Source organism: Eptatretus burgeri, chromosome 13, assembly GCF_056783735.1.
Source record: "Eptatretus burgeri isolate ZD-2024b chromosome 13, Ebu_testis_v1, whole genome shotgun sequence".
Classification (NCBI taxonomy): domain Eukaryota; kingdom Metazoa; phylum Chordata; class Myxini; order Myxiniformes; family Myxinidae; genus Eptatretus; species Eptatretus burgeri.
In genome coordinates, this window is record NC_140973.1 from 9069416 (window position 1) to 9089669 (window position 20254).

The window sequence follows — 20254 nt, forward strand, 5'->3', positions numbered from 1 at the left end:
GAACATGGTTATGGGCTCTGTTTGTGAGGAACATCGTTATGGGCTCTGTTTGTGAGGAACATAGTTATGGACTGTCTGTGAGGAACATAGTTATGGACTGTCTGTGAGGAACATAGTTATGGACTGTCTGTGAGGAACATAGTTATGTACTCTGTTTGTGAGGAACATAGTCATGGACTCTGTCTATGAGGAACATAGTTATGGGCTCTGTCTATGAGGAACATAGTTATGTACTCTGTTTGTGAGGAACATAGTTATGGACTCTGTCTATGAGGAACATAGTTATGGACTCTGTCTATGAGGAACATAGTTATGTACTCTGTTTGTGAGGAACATAGTTATGGACGCTGTTTGTGAGGAACATAGTTATGGGCTCTGTCTATGAGGAACGTAGTTATGGACTCTGTTTGTGAGGAACATAGTTATGGGCTCTGTCTATGAGGAACATAGTTATGTACTCTGTTTGTGAGGAACATAGTTATGGACTCTGTCTATGAGGAACATAGTTATGGACTCTGTCTATGAGGAACATAGTTATGTACTCTGTTTGTGAGGAACATAGTTATGGACGCTGTTTGTGAGGAACATAGTTATGGGCTCTGTCTATGAGGAACATAGTTATGGACTCTGTTTGTGAGGAACATAGTTATGGACGCTGTTTGTGAGGAACATAGTTATGGACGCTGTTTGTGAGGAACATAGTTATGGACGCTGTTTGTGAGGAACATAGTTATGGACTCTGTTTGTGAGGAACATAGTTATGGACTCTGTCTATGAGGAACATAGTTATGGACTCTGTTTGTGAGGAACATAGTTATGGACGCTGTTTGTGAGGAACATAGTTATGGGCTCTGTCTATGAGGAACATAGTTATGGACGCTGTTTGTGAGGAACATAGTTATGGACTCTGTCTATGAGGAACATAGTTATGTACTCTGTTTGTGAGGAACATAGTTATGGACTCTGTCTATGAGGAACATAGTTATGCGCTCTGTCTATGAGGAACATAGTTATGGACGCTGTCTATGAGGAACATAGTTATGGACTGTCTTTGAGGAACATAGTTATGGACTGTCTGTGAGGAACATAGTTATGGACTGTCTGTGAGGAACATAGTTATGGACTGTCTGTGAGGAACATAGTTATGGACTGTTTGTGAGGAACATAGTTATGGATTCTGTTTATGAGGAACATAGTTATGGGCTCTGTCTGTGAGGAACATAGTTATGTACTCTGTTTGTGAGGAACATAGTTATGGACTCTGTTTGTGAGGAACATGGTTATGGGCTCTGTTTGTGAGGAACATAGTTATGGGCTCTGTTTGTGAGGAACATAGTTATGGACTGTCTGTGAGGAACATAGTTATGGGCTCTGTTTGTGAGGAACATAGTTATGGACTGTCTGTGAGGAACATAGTTATGGACTGTCTGTGAGGAACATAGTTATGGACTGTCTGTGAGGAACATAGTTATGTACTCTGTTTGTGAGGAACATAGTCATGGACTCTGTCTATGAGGAACATAGTTATGGGCTCTGTCTATGAGGAACATAGTTATGTACTCTGTTTGTGAGGAACATAGTTATGGACTCTGTCTATGAGGAACATAGTTATGGACTCTGTCTATGAGGAACATAGTTATGTACTCTGTTTGTGAGGAACATAGTTATGGACGCTGTTTGTGAGGAACATAGTTATGGACGCTGTTTGTGAGGAACATAGTTATGGACGCTGTTTGTGAGGAACATAGTTATGGACGCTGTTTGTGAGGAACATAGTTATGGACTCTGTTTGTGAGAAACATAGTTATGGACTCTGTCTATGAGGAACATAGTTATGGACTCTGTTTGTGAGGAACATAGTTATGGACGCTGTTTGTGAGGAACATAGTTATGGGCTCTGTCTATGAGGAACATAGTTATGGACGCTGTTTGTGAGGAACATAGTTATGTACTCTGTTTGTGAGGAACATAGTTATGTACTCTGTTTGTGAGGAACATAGTTATGTACTCTGTTTGTGAGGAACATAGTTATGGACTCTGTCTATGAGGAACATAGTTATGGGCTCTGTCTATGAGGAACATAGTTATGGACGCTGTCTATGAGGAACATAGTTATGGACTGTCTTTGAGGAACATAGTTATGGACTGTCTGTGAGGAACATAGTTATGGACTGTCTGTGAGGAACATAGTTATGGACTGTCTGTGAGGAACATAGTTATGGACTGTTTGTGAGGAACATAGTTATGGATTCTGTTTATGAGGAACATAGTTATGGGCTCTGTCTATGAGGAACATAGTTATGTACTCTGTTTGTGAGGAACATAGTTATGGACTGTCTGTGAGGAACATAGTTATGGACTGTCTGTGAGGAACATAGTTATGGACTGTCTGTGAGGAACATAGTTATGGACTGTCTGTGAGGAACATAGTTATGTACTCTGTTTGTGAGGAACATAGTTATGGGCTCTGTCTATGAGGAACATAGTTATGTACTCTGTTTGTGAGGAACATAGTTATGGACTCTGTTTGTGAGGAACATGGTGATGGGCTCTGTTTGTGAGGAACATAGTTATGGACTGTCTGTGAGGAACATAGTTATGGACTGTCTGTGAGGAACATAGTTATGGACTGTCTGTGAGGAACATAGTTATGGGCTCTGTCTATGAGGAACATAGTTATGTACTCTGTTTGTGAGGAACATAGTTATGGGCTCTGTCTATGAGGAACATAGTTATGTACTCTGTTTGTGAGGAACATAGTTATGGACTCTGTTTGTGAGGAACATGGTTATGGGCTCTGTTTGTGAGGAACATGGTGATGGGCTCTGTTTGTGAGGAACATGGTGATGGGCTCTGTTTGTGAGGAACATAGTTATGGACTGTCTGTGAGGAACATAGTTATGGACTGTCTGTGAGGAACATAGTTATGTACTCTGTTTGTGAGGAACATAGTTATGGACTCTGTCTATGAGGAACATAGTTATGGGCTCTGTCTATGAGGAACATAGTTATGTACTCTGTTTGTGAGGAACATAGTTATGGACTCTGTCTATGAGGAACATAGTTATGTACTCTGTTTGTGAGGAACATAGTTATGGACGCTGTTTGTGAGGAACATAGTTATGGACGCTGTTTGTGAGGAACATAGTTATGGACGCTGTTTGTGAGGAACATAGTTATGGACGCTGTTTGTGAGGAACATAGTTATGGACGCTGTTTGTGAGGAACATAGTTATGGGCTCTGTCTATGAGGAACATAGTTATGTACTCTGTTTGTGAGGAACATAGTTATGGACGCTGTTTGTGAGGAACATAGTTATGGGCTCTGTCTATGAGGAACATAGTTATGGGCTCTGTCTATGAGGAACATAGTTATGGAATCTGTTTGTGAGGAACATAGTTATGGGCTCTGTCTATGAGGAACATAGTTATGTACTCTGTTTGTGAGGAACATAGTTATGGACTCTGTCTATGAGGAACATAGTTATGGACTCTGTCTATGAGGAACATAGTTATGTACTCTGTTTGTGAGGAACATAGTTATGGACGCTGTTTGTGAGGAACATAGTTATGGGCTCTGTCTATGAGGAACATAGTTATGGACTCTGTTTGTGAGGAACATAGTTATGGACGCTGTTTGTGAGGAACATAGTTATGGACGCTGTTTGTGAGGAACATAGTTATGGACGCTGTTTGTGAGGAACATAGTTATGGACTCTGTTTGTGAGGAACATAGTTATGGACTCTGTCTATGAGGAACATAGTTATGGACTCTGTTTGTGAGGAACATAGTTATGGACGCTGTTTGTGAGGAACATAGTTATGGGCTCTGTCTATGAGGAACATAGTTATGGACGCTGTTTGTGAGGAACATAGTTATGGACTCTGTCTATGAGGAACATAGTTATGTACTCTGTTTGTGAGGAACATAGTTATGGACTCTGTCTATGAGGAACATAGTTATGCGCTCTGTCTATGAGGAACATAGTTATGGACGCTGTCTATGAGGAACATAGTTATGGACTGTCTTTGAGGAACATAGTTATGGACTGTCTGTGAGGAACATAGTTATGGACTGTCTGTGAGGAACATAGTTATGGACTGTCTGTGAGGAACATAGTTATGGACTGTTTGTGAGGAACATAGTTATGGATTCTGTTTATGAGGAACATAGTTATGGGCTCTGTCTATGAGGAACATAGTTATGTACTCTGTTTGTGAGGAACATAGTTATGGACTCTGTTTGTGAGGAACATGGTTATGGGCTCTGTTTGTGAGGAACATAGTTATGGGCTCTGTTTGTGAGGAACATAGTTATGGACTGTCTGTGAGGAACATAGTTATGGGCTCTGTTTGTGAGGAACATAGTTATGGACTGTCTGTGAGGAACATAGTTATGGACTGTCTGTGAGGAACATAGTTATGGACTGTCTGTGAGGAACATAGTTATGTACTCTGTTTGTGAGGAACATAGTCATGGACTCTGTCTATGAGGAACATAGTTATGGGCTCTGTCTATGAGGAACATAGTTATGGACTCTGTCTATGAGGAACATAGTTTTGGACTCTGTCTATGAGGAACATAGTTATGTACTCTGTTTGTGAGGAACATAGTTATGGACGCTGTTTGTGAGGAACATAGTTATGGGCGCTGTTTGTGAGGAACATAGTTATGGGCGCTGTTTGTGAGGAACATAGTTATGGACGCTGTTTGTGAGGAACATAGTTATGGACGCTGTTTGTGAGGAACATAGTTATGGACTCTGTTTGTGAGGAACATAGTTATGGACTCTGTCTATGAGGAACATAGTTATGGACTCTGTTTGTGAGGAACATAGTTATGGACGCTGTTTGTGAGGAACATAGTTATGGGCTCTGTCTATGAGGAACATAGTTATGGACGCTGTTTGTGAGGAACATAGTTATGGACTCTGTCTATGAGGAACATAGTTATGTACTCTGTTTGTGAGGAACATAGTTATGGACTCTGTCTATGAGGAACATAGTTATGGGCTCTGTCTATGAGGAACATAGTTATGGACTGTCTTTGAGGAACATAGTTATGGACTGTCTGTGAGGAACATAGTTATGGACTGTCTGTGAGGAACATAGTTATGGACTGTTTGTGAGGAACATAGTTATGGATTCTGTTTATGAGGAACATAGTTATGGGCTCTGTCTATGAGGAACATAGTTATGTACTCTGTTTGTGAGGAACATAGTTATGGACTGTCTGTGAGGAACATAGTTATGGACTGTCTGTGAGGAACATAGTTATGTACTCTGTTTGTGAGGAACATAGTTATGGGCTCTGTCTATGAGGAACATAGTTATGTACTCTGTTTGTGAGGAACATAGTTATGGACTCTGTTTGTGAGGAACATGGTGATGGGCTCTGTTTGTGAGGAACATAGTTATGGACTGTCTGTGAGGAACATAGTTATGGACTGTCTGTGAGGAACATAGTTATGGACTGTCTGTGAGGAACATAGTTATGGGCTCTGTCTATGAGGAACATAGTTATGTACTCTGTTTGTGAGGAACATAGTTATGGGCTCTGTCTATGAGGAACATAGTTATGTACTCTGTTTGTGAGGAACATAGTTATGGACTCTGTTTGTGAGGAACATGGTTATGGGCTCTGTTTGTGAGGAACATGGTGATGGGCTCTGTTTGTGAGGAACATGGTGATGGGCTCTGTTTGTGAGGAACATGGTGATGGGCTCTGTTTGTGAGGAACATAGTTATGGACTGTCTGTGAGGAACATAGTTATGGACTGTCTGTGAGGAACATAGTTATGTACTCTGTTTGTGAGGAACATAGTTATGGACTCTGTCTATGAGGAACATAGTTATGGGCTCTGTCTATGAGGAACATAGTTATGTACTCTGTTTGTGAGGAACATAGTTATGGACTCTGTCTATGAGGAACATAGTTATGTACTCTGTTTGTGAGGAACATAGTTATGGACGCTGTTTGTGAGGAACATAGTTATGGGCTCTGTCTATGATTAACATAGTTATGGACTCTGTGAGGAACATAGTTATGGACGCTGTTTGTGAGGAACATAGTTATGGACGCTGTTTGTGAGGAACATAGTTATGGACGCTGTTTGTGAGGAACATAGTTATGGACTCTGTCTATGAGGAACATAGTTATGGACTCTGTTTGTGAGGAACATAGTTATGGACGCTGTTTGTGAGGAACATAGTTATGGGCTCTGTCTATGAGGAACATAGTTATGTACTCTGTTTGTGAGGAACATAGTTATGGACGCTGTTTGTGAGGAACATAGTTATGGGCTCTGTCTATGAGGAACATAGTTATGGACTCTGTCTATGAGGAACATAGTTATGGACTCTGTTTGTGAGGAACATAGTTATGGACTCTGTCTATGAGGAACATAGTTATGGGCTCTGTCTATGAGGAACATAGTTATGTACTCTGTTTGTGAGGAACATAGTTATGGACGCTGTTTGTGAGGAACATAGTTATGGACTCTGTCTATGAGGAACATAGTTATGGACTCTGTCTATGAGGAACATAGTTATGGACTCTGTTTGTGAGGAACATAGTTATGGACGCTGTTTGTGAGGAACATAGTTATGGGCTCTGTTTGTGAGGAACATAGTTATGGACGCTGTTTGTGAGGAACATAGTTATGGACTCTGTTTGTGAGGAACATAGTTATGGACGCTGTTTGTGAGGAACATAGTTATGGGCTCTGTCTATAAGGAACATAGTTATGTACTCTGTTTGTGAGGAACATAGTTATGGACTCTGTTTGTGAGGAACATAGTTATCGGCTCTGTCTCGGAAGAACATAGTTATGGACTGTCTGTGAGGAACATGGTGATGGGCTCTGTTTGTGAGGAACATGGTTTTAATGGGTTCTGTCTATGAGGAGCATGGTTATGGATTCTGTCTATGAGGAACATGGTTATGGACTATGTTTGTGAGGAACATGGTGATGGGCTCTGTTTGTGAGGAACATGGTTTTAATGGGTTCTGTCTATGAGGAGCATGGTTATCGATTCTGTCTATGAGGAACATGGTTATGGACTATGTTTGTGAGGAACATGGTTATGGGCTCTGTTTGTGAGGAACATGGTTATGGACTCTGTCTGTGTATACTGAAACACATTTCTAAAATCCTCAATTTTCATCCGATTAACTTGAAATTTGAAGAGGATTTGCATATTAAGTCACTGAATTTTACCATCAACAAAGGGCGAAACTTCTAAAATTGTCAATTTTCTTTCCATCAACATGAAATGTGAACAGGCTCACTGAATTCAACCACCAATTATTTTTGAGGTCAACATAGGCCACATTTCTGAAATGCTGTTTTTTTATTAATCGGATTTGAAGAGGATTCTTGGGGAAAATGCCAGGGATATAGAAAGGCCCCTTTATATGGTATGTGCCATGTGTAAAAACTATAGAAAATAAGTGACATTACATAGCTTGTGGAAAATGCCAATTGATAGAAAAGGGACATTCCATGCCTTGTGGAAAATCATAGAGATAGAAAATAAGGCACATTCAAAAAATCTCATGTGTATGCTGCACTACCCTTGTGTTCTTAGGAGGAACCAAGTAATGCTCTAGAAAAGTTCACATAAAGAGGCACCGTACATACACTACATGGCCAAAAGTATGTGGACACCTGCTCGGCCAAAATCTAATTCCAAAATCATAGGAATGAATATGTAGTTGGTCCCCCCCCCCCTTTGCTGCTATAACAGCCTCTACTCTTCTGGGAAAGCTTTCCACTCTAAGTTGGAACATTGCTGTGGGGATTTGCTTCCATTCAGCCAGAGCATTCGTGAGGTCGGGCACTGATGTTGGGTGATTAAGTCTGGCTCACAGTCGGCTTTCCAATTCATCCCAAAGGTGTTCGATGGGGTTGAGGTCAGGGCTCTGTTCAGGTCAGTCAAGTTCTTCCACACCGATCTCGACAAACCATTTCTGTATGGACCTCGCTTTGTGCACGGGTGCATTGTCATGCTGAAACAGGAAGGGGCCTTCCCCAAACTGTTGCCACAAAGTTGGAAGCACAGAATCGTCCAGAATGTCATTATATGCTGGAGCGTTGAGATTTCCCTTCACTGGAACCAAGGGGCCTCACCCGAACCATGACCAACAGCCCCAGACCATTTTTTACAGTTGGCACTATGCATTCAGGCAGGTAGCATTCTGACATCCGCCAAACCCAGATTCGTCCATCGGACTGCCAGATGGTGAAGCGTGATTCATCGCTTCAAAGAACGCGTTTCCACTGCTCCAGAGTCAAATGGCGGTGAGCTTTACACCACTCCAGCCGACGCTTGGCACTGTGCATGGTGGTCTTCGGCTTGTGTGTGCGGCTGCTCGGCCATGGAAACCTATTTCCTGACGCTCTCGACGAACAGTGCTGATGTTGCTTCCAGAGTCAGTTTGAAACTCGGTAGTAAGTGTTCCAACCGACGACATGATTTTTCCATGCTTCGCGCTTCAGCACTCTCTTCACTACTTCAGCACTCCACGCTACGTGCTTCAGCATGGTCATGTTCTCTAAGCTTGTGTGGCCTACCACTTCACGGCTGAACTTTTTTTGCTGCTTGACGTTTCCACTTCACAATAACAGCACTTACACTTGACCGGGGTAGCTTTAGCAGGGCAGAAATTTGACATTGACTTGTTGGAAAGGTGGAATTCTATGATGGTGACACATTGAAAGTCAGTGAGCTCTTCAGTGTGGCCCATTCTACTTCCAACGTTTGTCTATGGAGATTGCATGGCTGTGTGCTTGATTTTATACACCTGTCAGCAATGGGTTTGGCTGAAATAGCCAAATCCACTCATCACAAGGGATTAATATACACATAATTTGTGTATATACACATAATTTGGCTATGTGTATATATAGATATATATATATATATATATATATATATTTCTCGGAACTGTATGCATACAAACATACAGTTGTCTCAAAGTTAGTTATTCCATTAAGTATATGTGTAGATAGATCCCTAACTTGTGTGTAGTGGGAAGACACTGGGGTGCGTTGCGATGTTTTTTTAGTTAGATTAATAAATCATTATATCCCCTCCATTACGATCCACGGTACCATAACGCTTGCAGCCCTCGGTTCGTTGGCCACAGCACACCATTGTCCATCTGCTGTCTCCGGTGGCTCGTTTCTCGAGGAAAAATCTTCGCGTTCGCTGTTCCAGTTCCTCGGCTTCCTCAAACGTTCCAATTCCTTCTTGATGGGTCCAGACACGCGTGGAGTGGGCGGGCTTTCCTGGCCTGGTCGAAACCCAGCCCAGGAAGGGTGGACCCCATGAAGGCCCTGTCCAATCTGGATGGACGATGATGTCGGCTTCGCCAAGGACCCTCCCCGATCTTGGAGATCTATAAATTACGACACCATCCTCAGAGTAGAGTGAGAGTCGGAGAGTTCGTTGTTGGTTGAGGGAGGAAGAGGTTCGCTGGTTGGATTTGAAAGTTCGTTCGTTCGTTGGTTGTGAGAGAGCTGAAAAGACCTCGACCAGGCCTCGGTCGGGTCCTGTCTCTGTCTGCAGCCCCGTTCATACCTTGGACTCTGCGCTGTCCACCCGGGCTCCTTCGCAGACACGGTCTCCACACGTGCGGCTGTGGGCCGAACTGCACGACCTCTGTCGGGTGCCGCACCACGGAGCATCCCTCCCCTCGGAACGTTCAGGTACCAAAATAACTGCGACCTCAGCTCGCTCCCTCCGTGGCTGCAAAAGTCCTTTGCCATTCAACTGGGTTTATTTTGTCCGAGTGTGTGTCTGAGTGTATGGCGCCTGTCCATTAAGTAAAAACTGTTTAAGTTTTTGATTACTGTAATTCTTGCTTGTATTATTCTCACGACAAATCTGCTGTGTCCACTTTTATAAGTTGCTGTAAAAATTGTCACACTACATCCCTCTCTTCTTTCCCCTGCATAACACACCAATAAACTCGTTCCTGTGCCACATGTTTTTCCTCGCCTCGTGTAAATAAATCATTGTAGAAATGTTCCCAGTTCGTTTTTGTCTTTTCCTTCATTGGTCCAGCATGGTTCGGATCTGAGTTTAGTCGGGTCTTTATCCCCGATAATGTGTTCATTCTAGCCGGTACGTCCTTGGCAGTTCCGCTCGGCTGCATCCGATCTGGAGTTGGTAGTTGGTCCTCCACTGTAGTTGGTAGAGTGATCCGGTTCAGGCAAGCCGTACTGAGGGCGTGGTTCCCTGGTACTCGAAACCACGTGGTTAATTTGGTAAACTGATTACACCGGGCAGGAAGACCCTGCGCTATGCGGTTGAGGTATTGGCATCCACGGTCGGTTAAGCGACGGCCTACAATTCCGGGAGTCTGGTCGAGACGACGTAACTTCACCCACCTCGTGGTCGTTCTCGCCACCGGACCTCCGGCCCGCAACAATATATATGTATGTATGTATGTATGTATATATGTATATATGTATATATATGTATGTATATATATATGTATATATATGTATATATATGTATATATGTATATATGTATATATATGTATATATGTATATATGTATATATATATATATGTATATATGTATATATGTATATATATATATATGTATATATGTATATATGTATATATATATATATATGTATATATGTATATATATATATGTATATATGTATATATATATATATATATGTATATATGTATATATGTATATATGTATATATATATATATGTATATATATATATATATGTATATATATATATGTATATATGTATATATATATATATATATATATGTATATATGTATATATATATATATATATATATATGTATATATGTATATATATATATATATGTATATATGTATATATGTATATATGTATATATGTATATATGTATATATGTATATATATATATATGTATATATGTATATATGTATATATGTATATATGTATATATGTATATATATATATATGTATATATATATATATATATATATATGTATATATATATATATATATATATGTTGTATTCCTTGTCGAGGCTCGTATGAGAGCTAACGCACAGCAAGGGGTGCATGAGACAAGAGGGGCGGGAGCGGGAAGGACAAAACACTGGGGAACATAGACATTAGAAGATCTGTGGAAGGGAGAGGGATGGGGCGGGGAAGACGGGGTATTCAAGATGGATATTACAGGGACTTTCAGGAAGGAACGCAGGGAATTTGAAAGAGATGGGTTTGGGGTGGATTAACTGGGGGTAGAAAAGATTGAGGTTTTGGATGGGGGACGATAAGAGGTGGTGGTGAAGAACAGCTGTTTTGAAGGCCTGGAGGGAAGAATGGGATTGAACAGAGTGAGGGAGTTTATGCCAAAGGTGGGAAAAAAGAGGAATGAAATGGTAAAGGTGAGCAGTGATTTGTGATTTTGATAGTTTTACCAGAAGGGGGTTGTTGGCAGACCTTGAATGCCCTGCGGAAATATGGTGGGGACAAATCACAGACAGAGCAGGGTGGGGCGAGACCGGAGAGGAGACAGTTGAAGACAGAAAGACCACTATACTTTTGGCCGTGTGGTGTATATAGGCTAAAAGCCGTCAGTACATCATTTTTTATATATTTATTTTTGTTTGTGTACCTGGAAAATGTTAACACATATGATTATGTGCATGTGTGTGATTAAATTGTTTAAAAAATTGGTGCCCCTTTATGTGAACTTTTCTTGAGCATTACTTGATTCCTGTGAAGAACACAAGGGGAGTGCATACAGCATGCACATGAAATTTTTTTGAATGTGCCTTATTTTCTATCGTCTGGCATTTTCCACAAGCCATGCAATGTCCCTTCTTTTCTATATTTTGCCACATGGATACCATATAAAGGGGCTTTTTCTCTGTCCCTGGAATTTTTCTCAAAAAAAAAAAAAATCTGTATTATTTCTGTTAACGTGTGCGCGTAATTTGACGTATCTCCTCCAAAACTGCTGGATGGATTGTCTCCACTTTCGGCATGCGGTTGCTCTGTGGTCTACTGAACAGCATGGGCTATGTGAGATCATGCCGGACGGACAGGTTTGGGAATTTGGAGCGATTTTCTAATTTTTACATTCGTTTGCATGGCGACGTGTGACATCACCGCTGAGAGGCGTAATTCCATCATGACATCAACGGTCATTCACTGATGTCATTACGTCTGTCATCGACAGACCGTCACCGCCGAGAGGCGTAATGCCACTCCGAGAAAACAGCGTCTGCAATGTTAAACCCTCTTCTGCACATGCTGACTACCTCAGAAGGTGAATTTGACATAAAAAATGTAACAATAAACATTGTATTTAAAGTATAGATTTATTTTTTTTAAATATTACTGCTCCTGTTCAGTCTAGGGCTAGGCCTATATCATGTTAAACTTTCCCCATCAAACGCCAACCTTCCAGTAACACTGCAGAAGATGCAATTTCCAGTCAGACTCGCATACTCGATGACCATAAACAAATCCCAGGGCCAAACATTTGACAAACTCGGAATATACCTCCCAGCCCGTGTTCTCCCATGGCCATCTATATGTTGCATTTTCACGTACAAGAGGATACTCCTATATATCTATCAAAGTGGACAATAATTCCTCACAAGGACTATTCAGCAACAAGACACTCACCCAAAATGTCATCTACAGGGAGGTCTTTTAGAAAACTCAGGACAGGTAACCATAGTGCATCACATCCCTAATGACACCCTCCCCAGCTTCCCATAACATCAACTATTATGCCTCATCCACCTTTTGCCGCCCATTCAACTCCGTGCGGAGCATGGGTATATCCTAGTATATATATATAGATATGTAAAAATACAGAGTACCAATCAAAAGTTTAGACACACCGACTCATTCAAGGTTTTTTCTTTATCTTTACTATTTTCTACATTGTAGAATAATAGTGAATACATCAAAACTATGTTGTAATCAAAAAAAGTGTTAAACAAATCAAAATATATTTTACATTTTAGATTCTTCAAAGTAGTTACCCTTTGCCTTGATGGCAGCTTTGCACACTCTTGGCATTCTCTCCACCAGCTTCATGAGCTAGTCACCTGGAATGCTTTTCCATTAACAGGTGTGTCTTGGGGAAAAGTTAATTTGTGGAATTTCTTTCCTTCTTCATGTGTTTGAGCCAAGCAGTTGTGTTGTGACAAGGTAGGCTTGGTATGCAGTAAATAGCCCTATTTGGTAAAAGACCATTATTTTGTCTGTACCATATTATGGCAAGAACTCAACTAAGCAAAGAGAAACGACAGTTCATCATTGATTGAAGACATGAAGGTCATCAATCCGGAAAATTTCAAGAACTTTGAAAGTTTCTTCAAGTGCAGTTGCAAAAACCATCAAGCATGATGATGAAACTGGCTCTCATGAGGACCGCCACAGGAAAGGAAGACCCAGAGGTACCTCTACTGCACAGGATAAGTTTATTAGAGTTAGCAGCCTCAGAAATCACCAATTAACTGCACCTCAGATTGCAGCCCAAGTAAATGCTTCACAGAGTTCAAGTAACAGACACATCTCAACATCAACTGTTTATAGGAGACTATGTGAATCAGACCTTCATGGTCGAATTGCTGCAAAGAAACCACTACTGAAGGAGACCAATAATAAGAAGAGACTTGCTTTAGCCAAGAAACACGAGCAATGGACATTAGACCGGTGGAAATCTGTCCTTTGGTCTGATGAGTCCATATTTGAGATTTTTGCTTCTCACCGCCGTGTCTTTGTGAGACGCAGAGAAGGTGAATGGATGATCTCTGCACGTATGGTTCCCACCGTGAAGCATGGAGGAGGAGGTGTGACAGTCCTTGGTTGCTTTACGCAGCAGTTTCGGCTAGAGGAGCATGGGAGGTGTCAATTTATTTATATTATCCTAGCCACCAGGGTTTCGTTGATTCGGTGAGAGCTGATTGGCTATTTCCTTTTCATTCACAGGTGAGATGTGGGTGGGTCTTTCTTTTCCATATATATATATATATATATATATATATATATATATATATATATATATATATATATATATATATATATATATATATATCTATATATCTATATGAAGACCCAATGGCATATATTCACTAGTGTGGATCGGCTCGCAACGTTCGCCTCTCCACAGATCGTTACAGAGATTTACGTTGCAGATTTGCTGTGTTGTCATGATTTACACCAATCACAATACAAACATTTCTCATGTACAAATTCATTTTTAATATTGGTAACATATTTATTTTTCATATAAAAAGATCCAAGTAGTCTCAAGCTCTGGTCAAGTTCAGCTATCTAATCTGTCTTAATGGTGTAAGTGGTTTGAATGGTGTTAAGGTGAAAGGGGTCTCAAGGAGTTGAATGGGTGTTAAGGTCAAAAGGGTATAAAAGGTCCAAACGGTGAGGGGATCTCAAGCTGTTAAGTGTCAAAAAGGTCTTAAAGGTAAAGGCGATCTTCAGGGTCTTAAAGGTAAAAGGGGGCTTAATGGGTCTTAAAGGGTATTTTGGGTCTTCGGGTTCTTTTGGGTGTTCAGGGTCATCTGGGTCTTTAGGGTCTTCGGTGTCTTGAGGGGTCTGAAAGGATCTTCAATGGTCGAAGGGGTCTCAGCAGTTTAAAGCGTCAAAGTACCTTGCAATATTACTTAATTCATAAACGTTTGTGAAGTCAGGGTGCAATCGACATTCAAACAGTACGTAATTAATCGACATATAGTCACACAGAAGGCTTTACCGTGGAAGGTACATTCCAATAGTGTTTAATTCATCGACATATGTGTAGTTTGCAACCAGCATACTGTGTTCAAGTAATAGCTATCTATAATTCCAGCAATCTCCGTGGGTCTGTCTGTTTGTCTGCGACCGCCGTTTCTTGACGATTGACGGTCCGATCTCATTGAAACTTGCCAGGAATATTGCCGGGGCCCTGCAGATGTGCCTTTTCAAGGTTTGATATCAATCGGACAAGCGGTTCCCAAGTTACGGCAATTTATCTGTCAACCAATGACAGGACACGGTGCTATGACATCACGAATGACGTCACAATTAATGTTTGTTTATTTTCTTATTTTTTGGCACGATTGACGTCACAATTCTTTTTCTTCTTCGTTTGGTATGACGTCACAATCGACACTGGGGACCTGAGTATGTGCCTTATTATTTATTATTGTTGTGCTTTGTAGACATTTGTGACTACATTTACAGAGAGAGGGGCGAGAGAGGAGGGGGAGAGAGAGGGGGGCAAGAGAGGGGAGAGAGAGTAGCGGGGGAGGGCGAGAGAGACGGGGTCGTCACAATTCTTCTTCTTCGTTTGATATGACGTCACAATTGATGCTGGGGACCTGATACTGCAGGCACGAAGCTGCATATACTGGCATGCCCCGACGGGCCCGCCCCGACGGACCCGCACTAGTATAATTAATTGGCAGATAGTCATACGGCTTCACGGACCATGGTTTTCATTGACCCATATACGAGCAAATTTACCCGGCGTTGCGCAGGAAGAGAAATGTGAACAAGTAACACTTTGTAGCCAATCACAAAGATTAATTGATTGGAACTCTGAACTTTCGCGTGCGTCCAACCCTGAATACATCTGAAGAAGAAGACGTCTGAATACAAATGGCTTTGCATTTTGCATTTTTATTTTGATCTTCTTCGTGTGTTGTTCTAATCCCATTGCTGTTCTCTGCTGTTGTCATTTTTGAAGATTAAAAAAAAAAATTTTGTGTGTGCCGAAAACATTTCCCAACACCCACCAAGGAATGGGATCAAGGATCAATTTAATATTACTTTTCACATATGTACAAAGGCTTAGGCACTTTCGAGCGATTAATAGAAATCTCTCCCCCCCCCCCAAAAAAAAATCGAACCTTCTTTTTCTTTCAGATTTCTCAAAAACATTTTTGGCCGAAAACACTCCCAGGCACTCACTGATGAACCTCTGAAAGTTTGACTAAGATCCGTTACATGATCTCTGAGAAAAATGGCAACACACACACAGCCAAATGGCTCTCTTGTAGTATAAAGATCCTGGATCAGATACTATGTGTTTTTTTAGGGGGGGGCGGGGTTTATATGGAAGGTCACTTTTGAAATCAGGACTTAAAGGATGTGCTGCAGTGGGAAAACCTCCGTTAAGAAAGGGAAAGAAAACGAAAAGTCTAAAATACGCACAAAAATACAGAAATTGGACTATGGGATAAGGCCAATTCGTACAGTCATTTAGTTACAACAAATTATTCCAATTATTATAAGGAATTAAAGAAGTCGACGATTATTGATTGGGGTTACAAGGGTGATTTAGATCATGACTATGTTGATCGAAAATATAATTTTGCTTATCGATCATTTTTGCAATGCCTTTTTCACACGAGTCTTTCCAATTCTTTCGATGGTGACAAGATTGTTCCCATTAACTTCACTTTTTTTTCCTCAAAATTATTTTGAGATAGTCTCTGTCGTGTAGATATTGACCACCACGATTGCGAATTTTAGAATAGACAATTGATTGTGGCAGTCTGTTGTCGTCCATATGACACACGTGGCCGACCCAACTCAGCTTTGCTCTGACCAGATGCACAAATATCAGTTTAAAGTTCAAAGTGTGCTCAACTTCTCGTTAAGATACAAAGTCAGACCAATTGATTTTCAGAATTTGACGCATGTGATGTTGCTGCATTGCATTGAGCCATTTAATTTAGTTGGCATACAGGTGGAAAGTTTCAGGTCCATAGCTAAGAGGAGATGAAACCACGGTAAGGTACAGAGTGAATTTTGTTTTCAAATTGATGCCATTTGGAGCACCACACATGACCCCGCAGTTTGCTGAAGCTTACGGCCACTGCTGAGATACGACAACTAATTTCACGATCATAGCTGAGGGAATTTGAAATATTGCTACCAAGATAGACAAAGTTGTCCACCAATTTTAACGCATGCCATCGATGGCAAAGCAGGGGGGGGGGGGGTTCAAAATTTTGAAGAAAGATTAGTTGATGTAAAATTTCAGTTTTAGTTTTGATTGATTGTTCAGTCAAAGTTGGTCATTGTTGCTGAAAATCGATTGAGAGCTTGCTGTAAATCAGAAGCTGAATTGCTGACAAATGTACAGTCATCAGCCTATAATAATTTGCAAACAAATTTAAATCGAAGATGGTATGGGAAACCACAAAAAACTAAAACGTATAAAGAGCTTTGCTTGAAACCAACAATTGGAGCCAACCAAAGAAGCATGGAGGAGGTACTTATTGGTCTAAACTTTACCAAACTCTTGGAAGAGGCATGGACCATTCCACAGGAGTTTAATAAAAAATATTGGAAAGTGTCCCTCGAAGAATTTCAATGTTTCTTTTAAAGAATAGGGTGAACATACTTGCTCTACATTTATATCAATATATATATATTGTGGATAAATTTGTTAATTTTAACAAGATTATCCTTTGTATTGAATAAAGCAAGATTTGTATTGAACACAAAGTGTTAGTTTCCTTATGCATCAGAACTGATCTCCCTTATGCATTACTTCCCTGATCGTGACTACCACTTTGATTGTAGTGGGGAAGCTTGCATACTCCTGTGACTCAGAGAGCTATACTGGCTGGAGCCGTGCTCCCGGTAGGTCTGACCAAGCCAGGCAGGTCAAAGGGTAGGAGCCAGACTAAGAGTAGTCACATCTATCAGGCAGATTTAGGTTCTTCAGCTTTTTTAGTAGCTTATCTAATGGAAGGTACCATGACTTTTAATCAAACCAATATGAGTGGTGACCATTAGTGTAACCCTTAAAGTTATTAGGTGGGAAAGCTAAGAAAGATATGATGATGAGGTTAAATTACAACAACATGACAATCTAAATGATGTATGTGCTGGTGCACTTTATGGTGCCCCAAAATGCTCGGTGCACATACACAGAAACCACTAGAAATGGCGGTATTTGGGGCACCATAAAGTATATTGTGTGTGCGAGATAATTATTGCAACCTAAAATGCCACACATAGCTTCTAAAAGAAGCCAAAATACTTGAAAAGTACGTGAGAGAAAGAGCTGTATCTCTGCACAACTTAAGTGCTGGAAAACAATCTCAGCTCACCGAACGGGCAGCTGCCCATACTGCAAACTCCTCATCAGGTGGGCCGGTGCAAGGCCCGAGTGGATAGGTATGTGCCACACAAACCCCGATGGATTGCCACCAATGAATGAACTTTGATCCTTGTGGGATTGCCTCCTGTGAACATGGCAGGCTTGATGATTTATTTAAGGGACACTGCAATTGGAAAGACGATCCTCTGCATCTTCTTCTCTTCTTCTTGCATATGGCAGCTTGGCTGCTGGGTAGCTATCATTTCTCAGAAGCGCGACTATGCTGCTGATGTTGTGCCCCTCAACCAGTGCACTGGTACTCATTTTGCCGACCTCGGAAAGATAACAGGCTAAGTCAACCCCACCTGGTGTTAATTCAGTGGCAAACAGGGCTCGAACTCAGGACCCGAAGATCCCAAGCCAGCCACCCCATCCAGGAAGCCAACACCAGACTTTATCCTGTGCGTCATTACCAAGCAATGGTAAATAACTTCAACAAAGGACATCTTCGTGATGTGAAAATACAAAAAGCTTGTGTGTCTGGATTTAGTGCTTCTGAACACATCTGGGAAGGACACATCTGGGACTTGTGAATGTCCAGGGTAAGTTTAAAATGATGATATTTGCTATTAATCATGTTGGGTGGAAGTTGTGAGGGCTGTTATAAATACTGTATATTGTTTGTTTGGTTCTGAGGCCACAAGAGAAATTGTACCAGATTGTTGCGTCTATTGGAAGGTAAAGTTTGCAAATAATTGTGTGTATGCATGCAGTGTGCAAATAATACACGCACACTTGGGGTCTGCTTATCAGGCATGTAAGGCATTGGCCATTATAAAACGTGCATTGTTCATATGAAAAACTCCTGATGTGATCTGAGAAACTCAATAGCTAAGTGGGTTGGCGCCGCGTTGGCGATGAGGTCCTTGGGTTTTGAATCCCAGGTTGAGTCAGGATTTTTTTCACGCCAGGAATTTAATCCCGTTTATAAAACAATACATGTAATATATCGTCATGTCAGAGGTTCAGCTAACACAGACGCTCTGAGGCAGAGTGTTTGAATTTACATTATACTGCATTCATTACCATTTATGATCCCCCAACATTCGCCCAATAAATAAACCATATTTGGCGGTTGCTGTGCGAGAAGACAGAAAGGTGGGAAAACATTTCTTTGCAAGTAAATTTTTTTTTAATGTATGTGGGCAAGAGGGAATGATCGGATGATCAATGAATAGACGGAACAGATCTGATGTTTGACAGACACAGGTAGGGATGAAAAGGGGAAACACACACACACACACACACTTGTATACAAAATTGTATACACTTGTGAAAGGGGGAAGCACACTCAAATGGACCAATTTCTGTCCTCTCATCCCAACTCTCTCTTCCTCGTATGTGGTGACTTCCACTGTCGTCATGCCAGTTGCCCGGGTATGGGTACCTCCATCACCTGTCATGGCTCTTCAGCAAAAGACTTCTGCAACTCTTTGGGACTGACTCAATCGGTCAATTTCCTGACTCAACCAATGGTCCTCGATCTCTTCTGGATCTGATTTTGACAAATTTCCCAGAAAATATCTGCTGTTCTTCTTCCGCTCCTATCGGTTCATCTGACCACATCGTTGTCAAAGTAAACATCTCTCACTGTTATTCGAGAATCACCTCAGCACCGTCGAGTCTGATATTTCACTCAGGCCGACTGGCAGGGTCTCCAAGCAGCCATCAAACTTCTCGACTAGTCTCCCATCGCTACTTTCTCCAACATCGACTAATCCTGGGAATTCTTTCAAAGAATCTTACTCACCCTCATGCACAGATTTATCCCATCTTGTCTTCAGTTGTCATACCCTTCACCCACCCATGGTGCACTGAAGCTTGTGGTGAGGCAGTTGTCCTGAAACAACTTGCCTTTGCCTCATGGAAGGCAAATCCAGCTGAAGGCAAATCTCAGTTCCTTCCACAAAGCTTATAACAAGTGTGTGTCTACCCTGAGGAGAGCGCGAAAACAACATCTTTCCAATTTCAAGTCCGAACTCTCAAACCTGTCTCCCTCCTCCAAATCCTGGTGGTATCTAGTTCAGTCTGTTTCTGGTGTATGTTCCCCCTCCATCCCCTCCCTTTCCTCAAATGGCTGCACAGCTGAC

At 41.3% G+C, this 20254-nt stretch overlaps 1 protein-coding gene across 4 annotated transcripts in view; it reads left to right on the forward strand.

The window, feature by feature from the left end:
* Nucleotides 1-20254, forward strand: part of LOC147013795 (pyridoxal phosphate phosphatase PHOSPHO2-like) — a 49930-nt gene that overhangs the window by 3942 nt on the left and 25734 nt on the right. The window contains exon 1 of one of the 4 annotated variants that reach the window (XM_085851026.1): nucleotides 12210-12299. The exons of 2 other annotated variants lie outside the window; for them this stretch is intronic. In XM_085851026.1, coding sequence (XP_085707152.1) covers nucleotides 12232-12299 — 68 coding nt within the window. In that variant the 5' untranslated portion in view covers nucleotides 12210-12231. Of the gene's footprint in view, nucleotides 1-12209; nucleotides 12300-18687; nucleotides 18707-20254 lie in introns of those variants that run through there. One more of the 4 variants, XM_085851028.1, reaches the window with a different exon arrangement.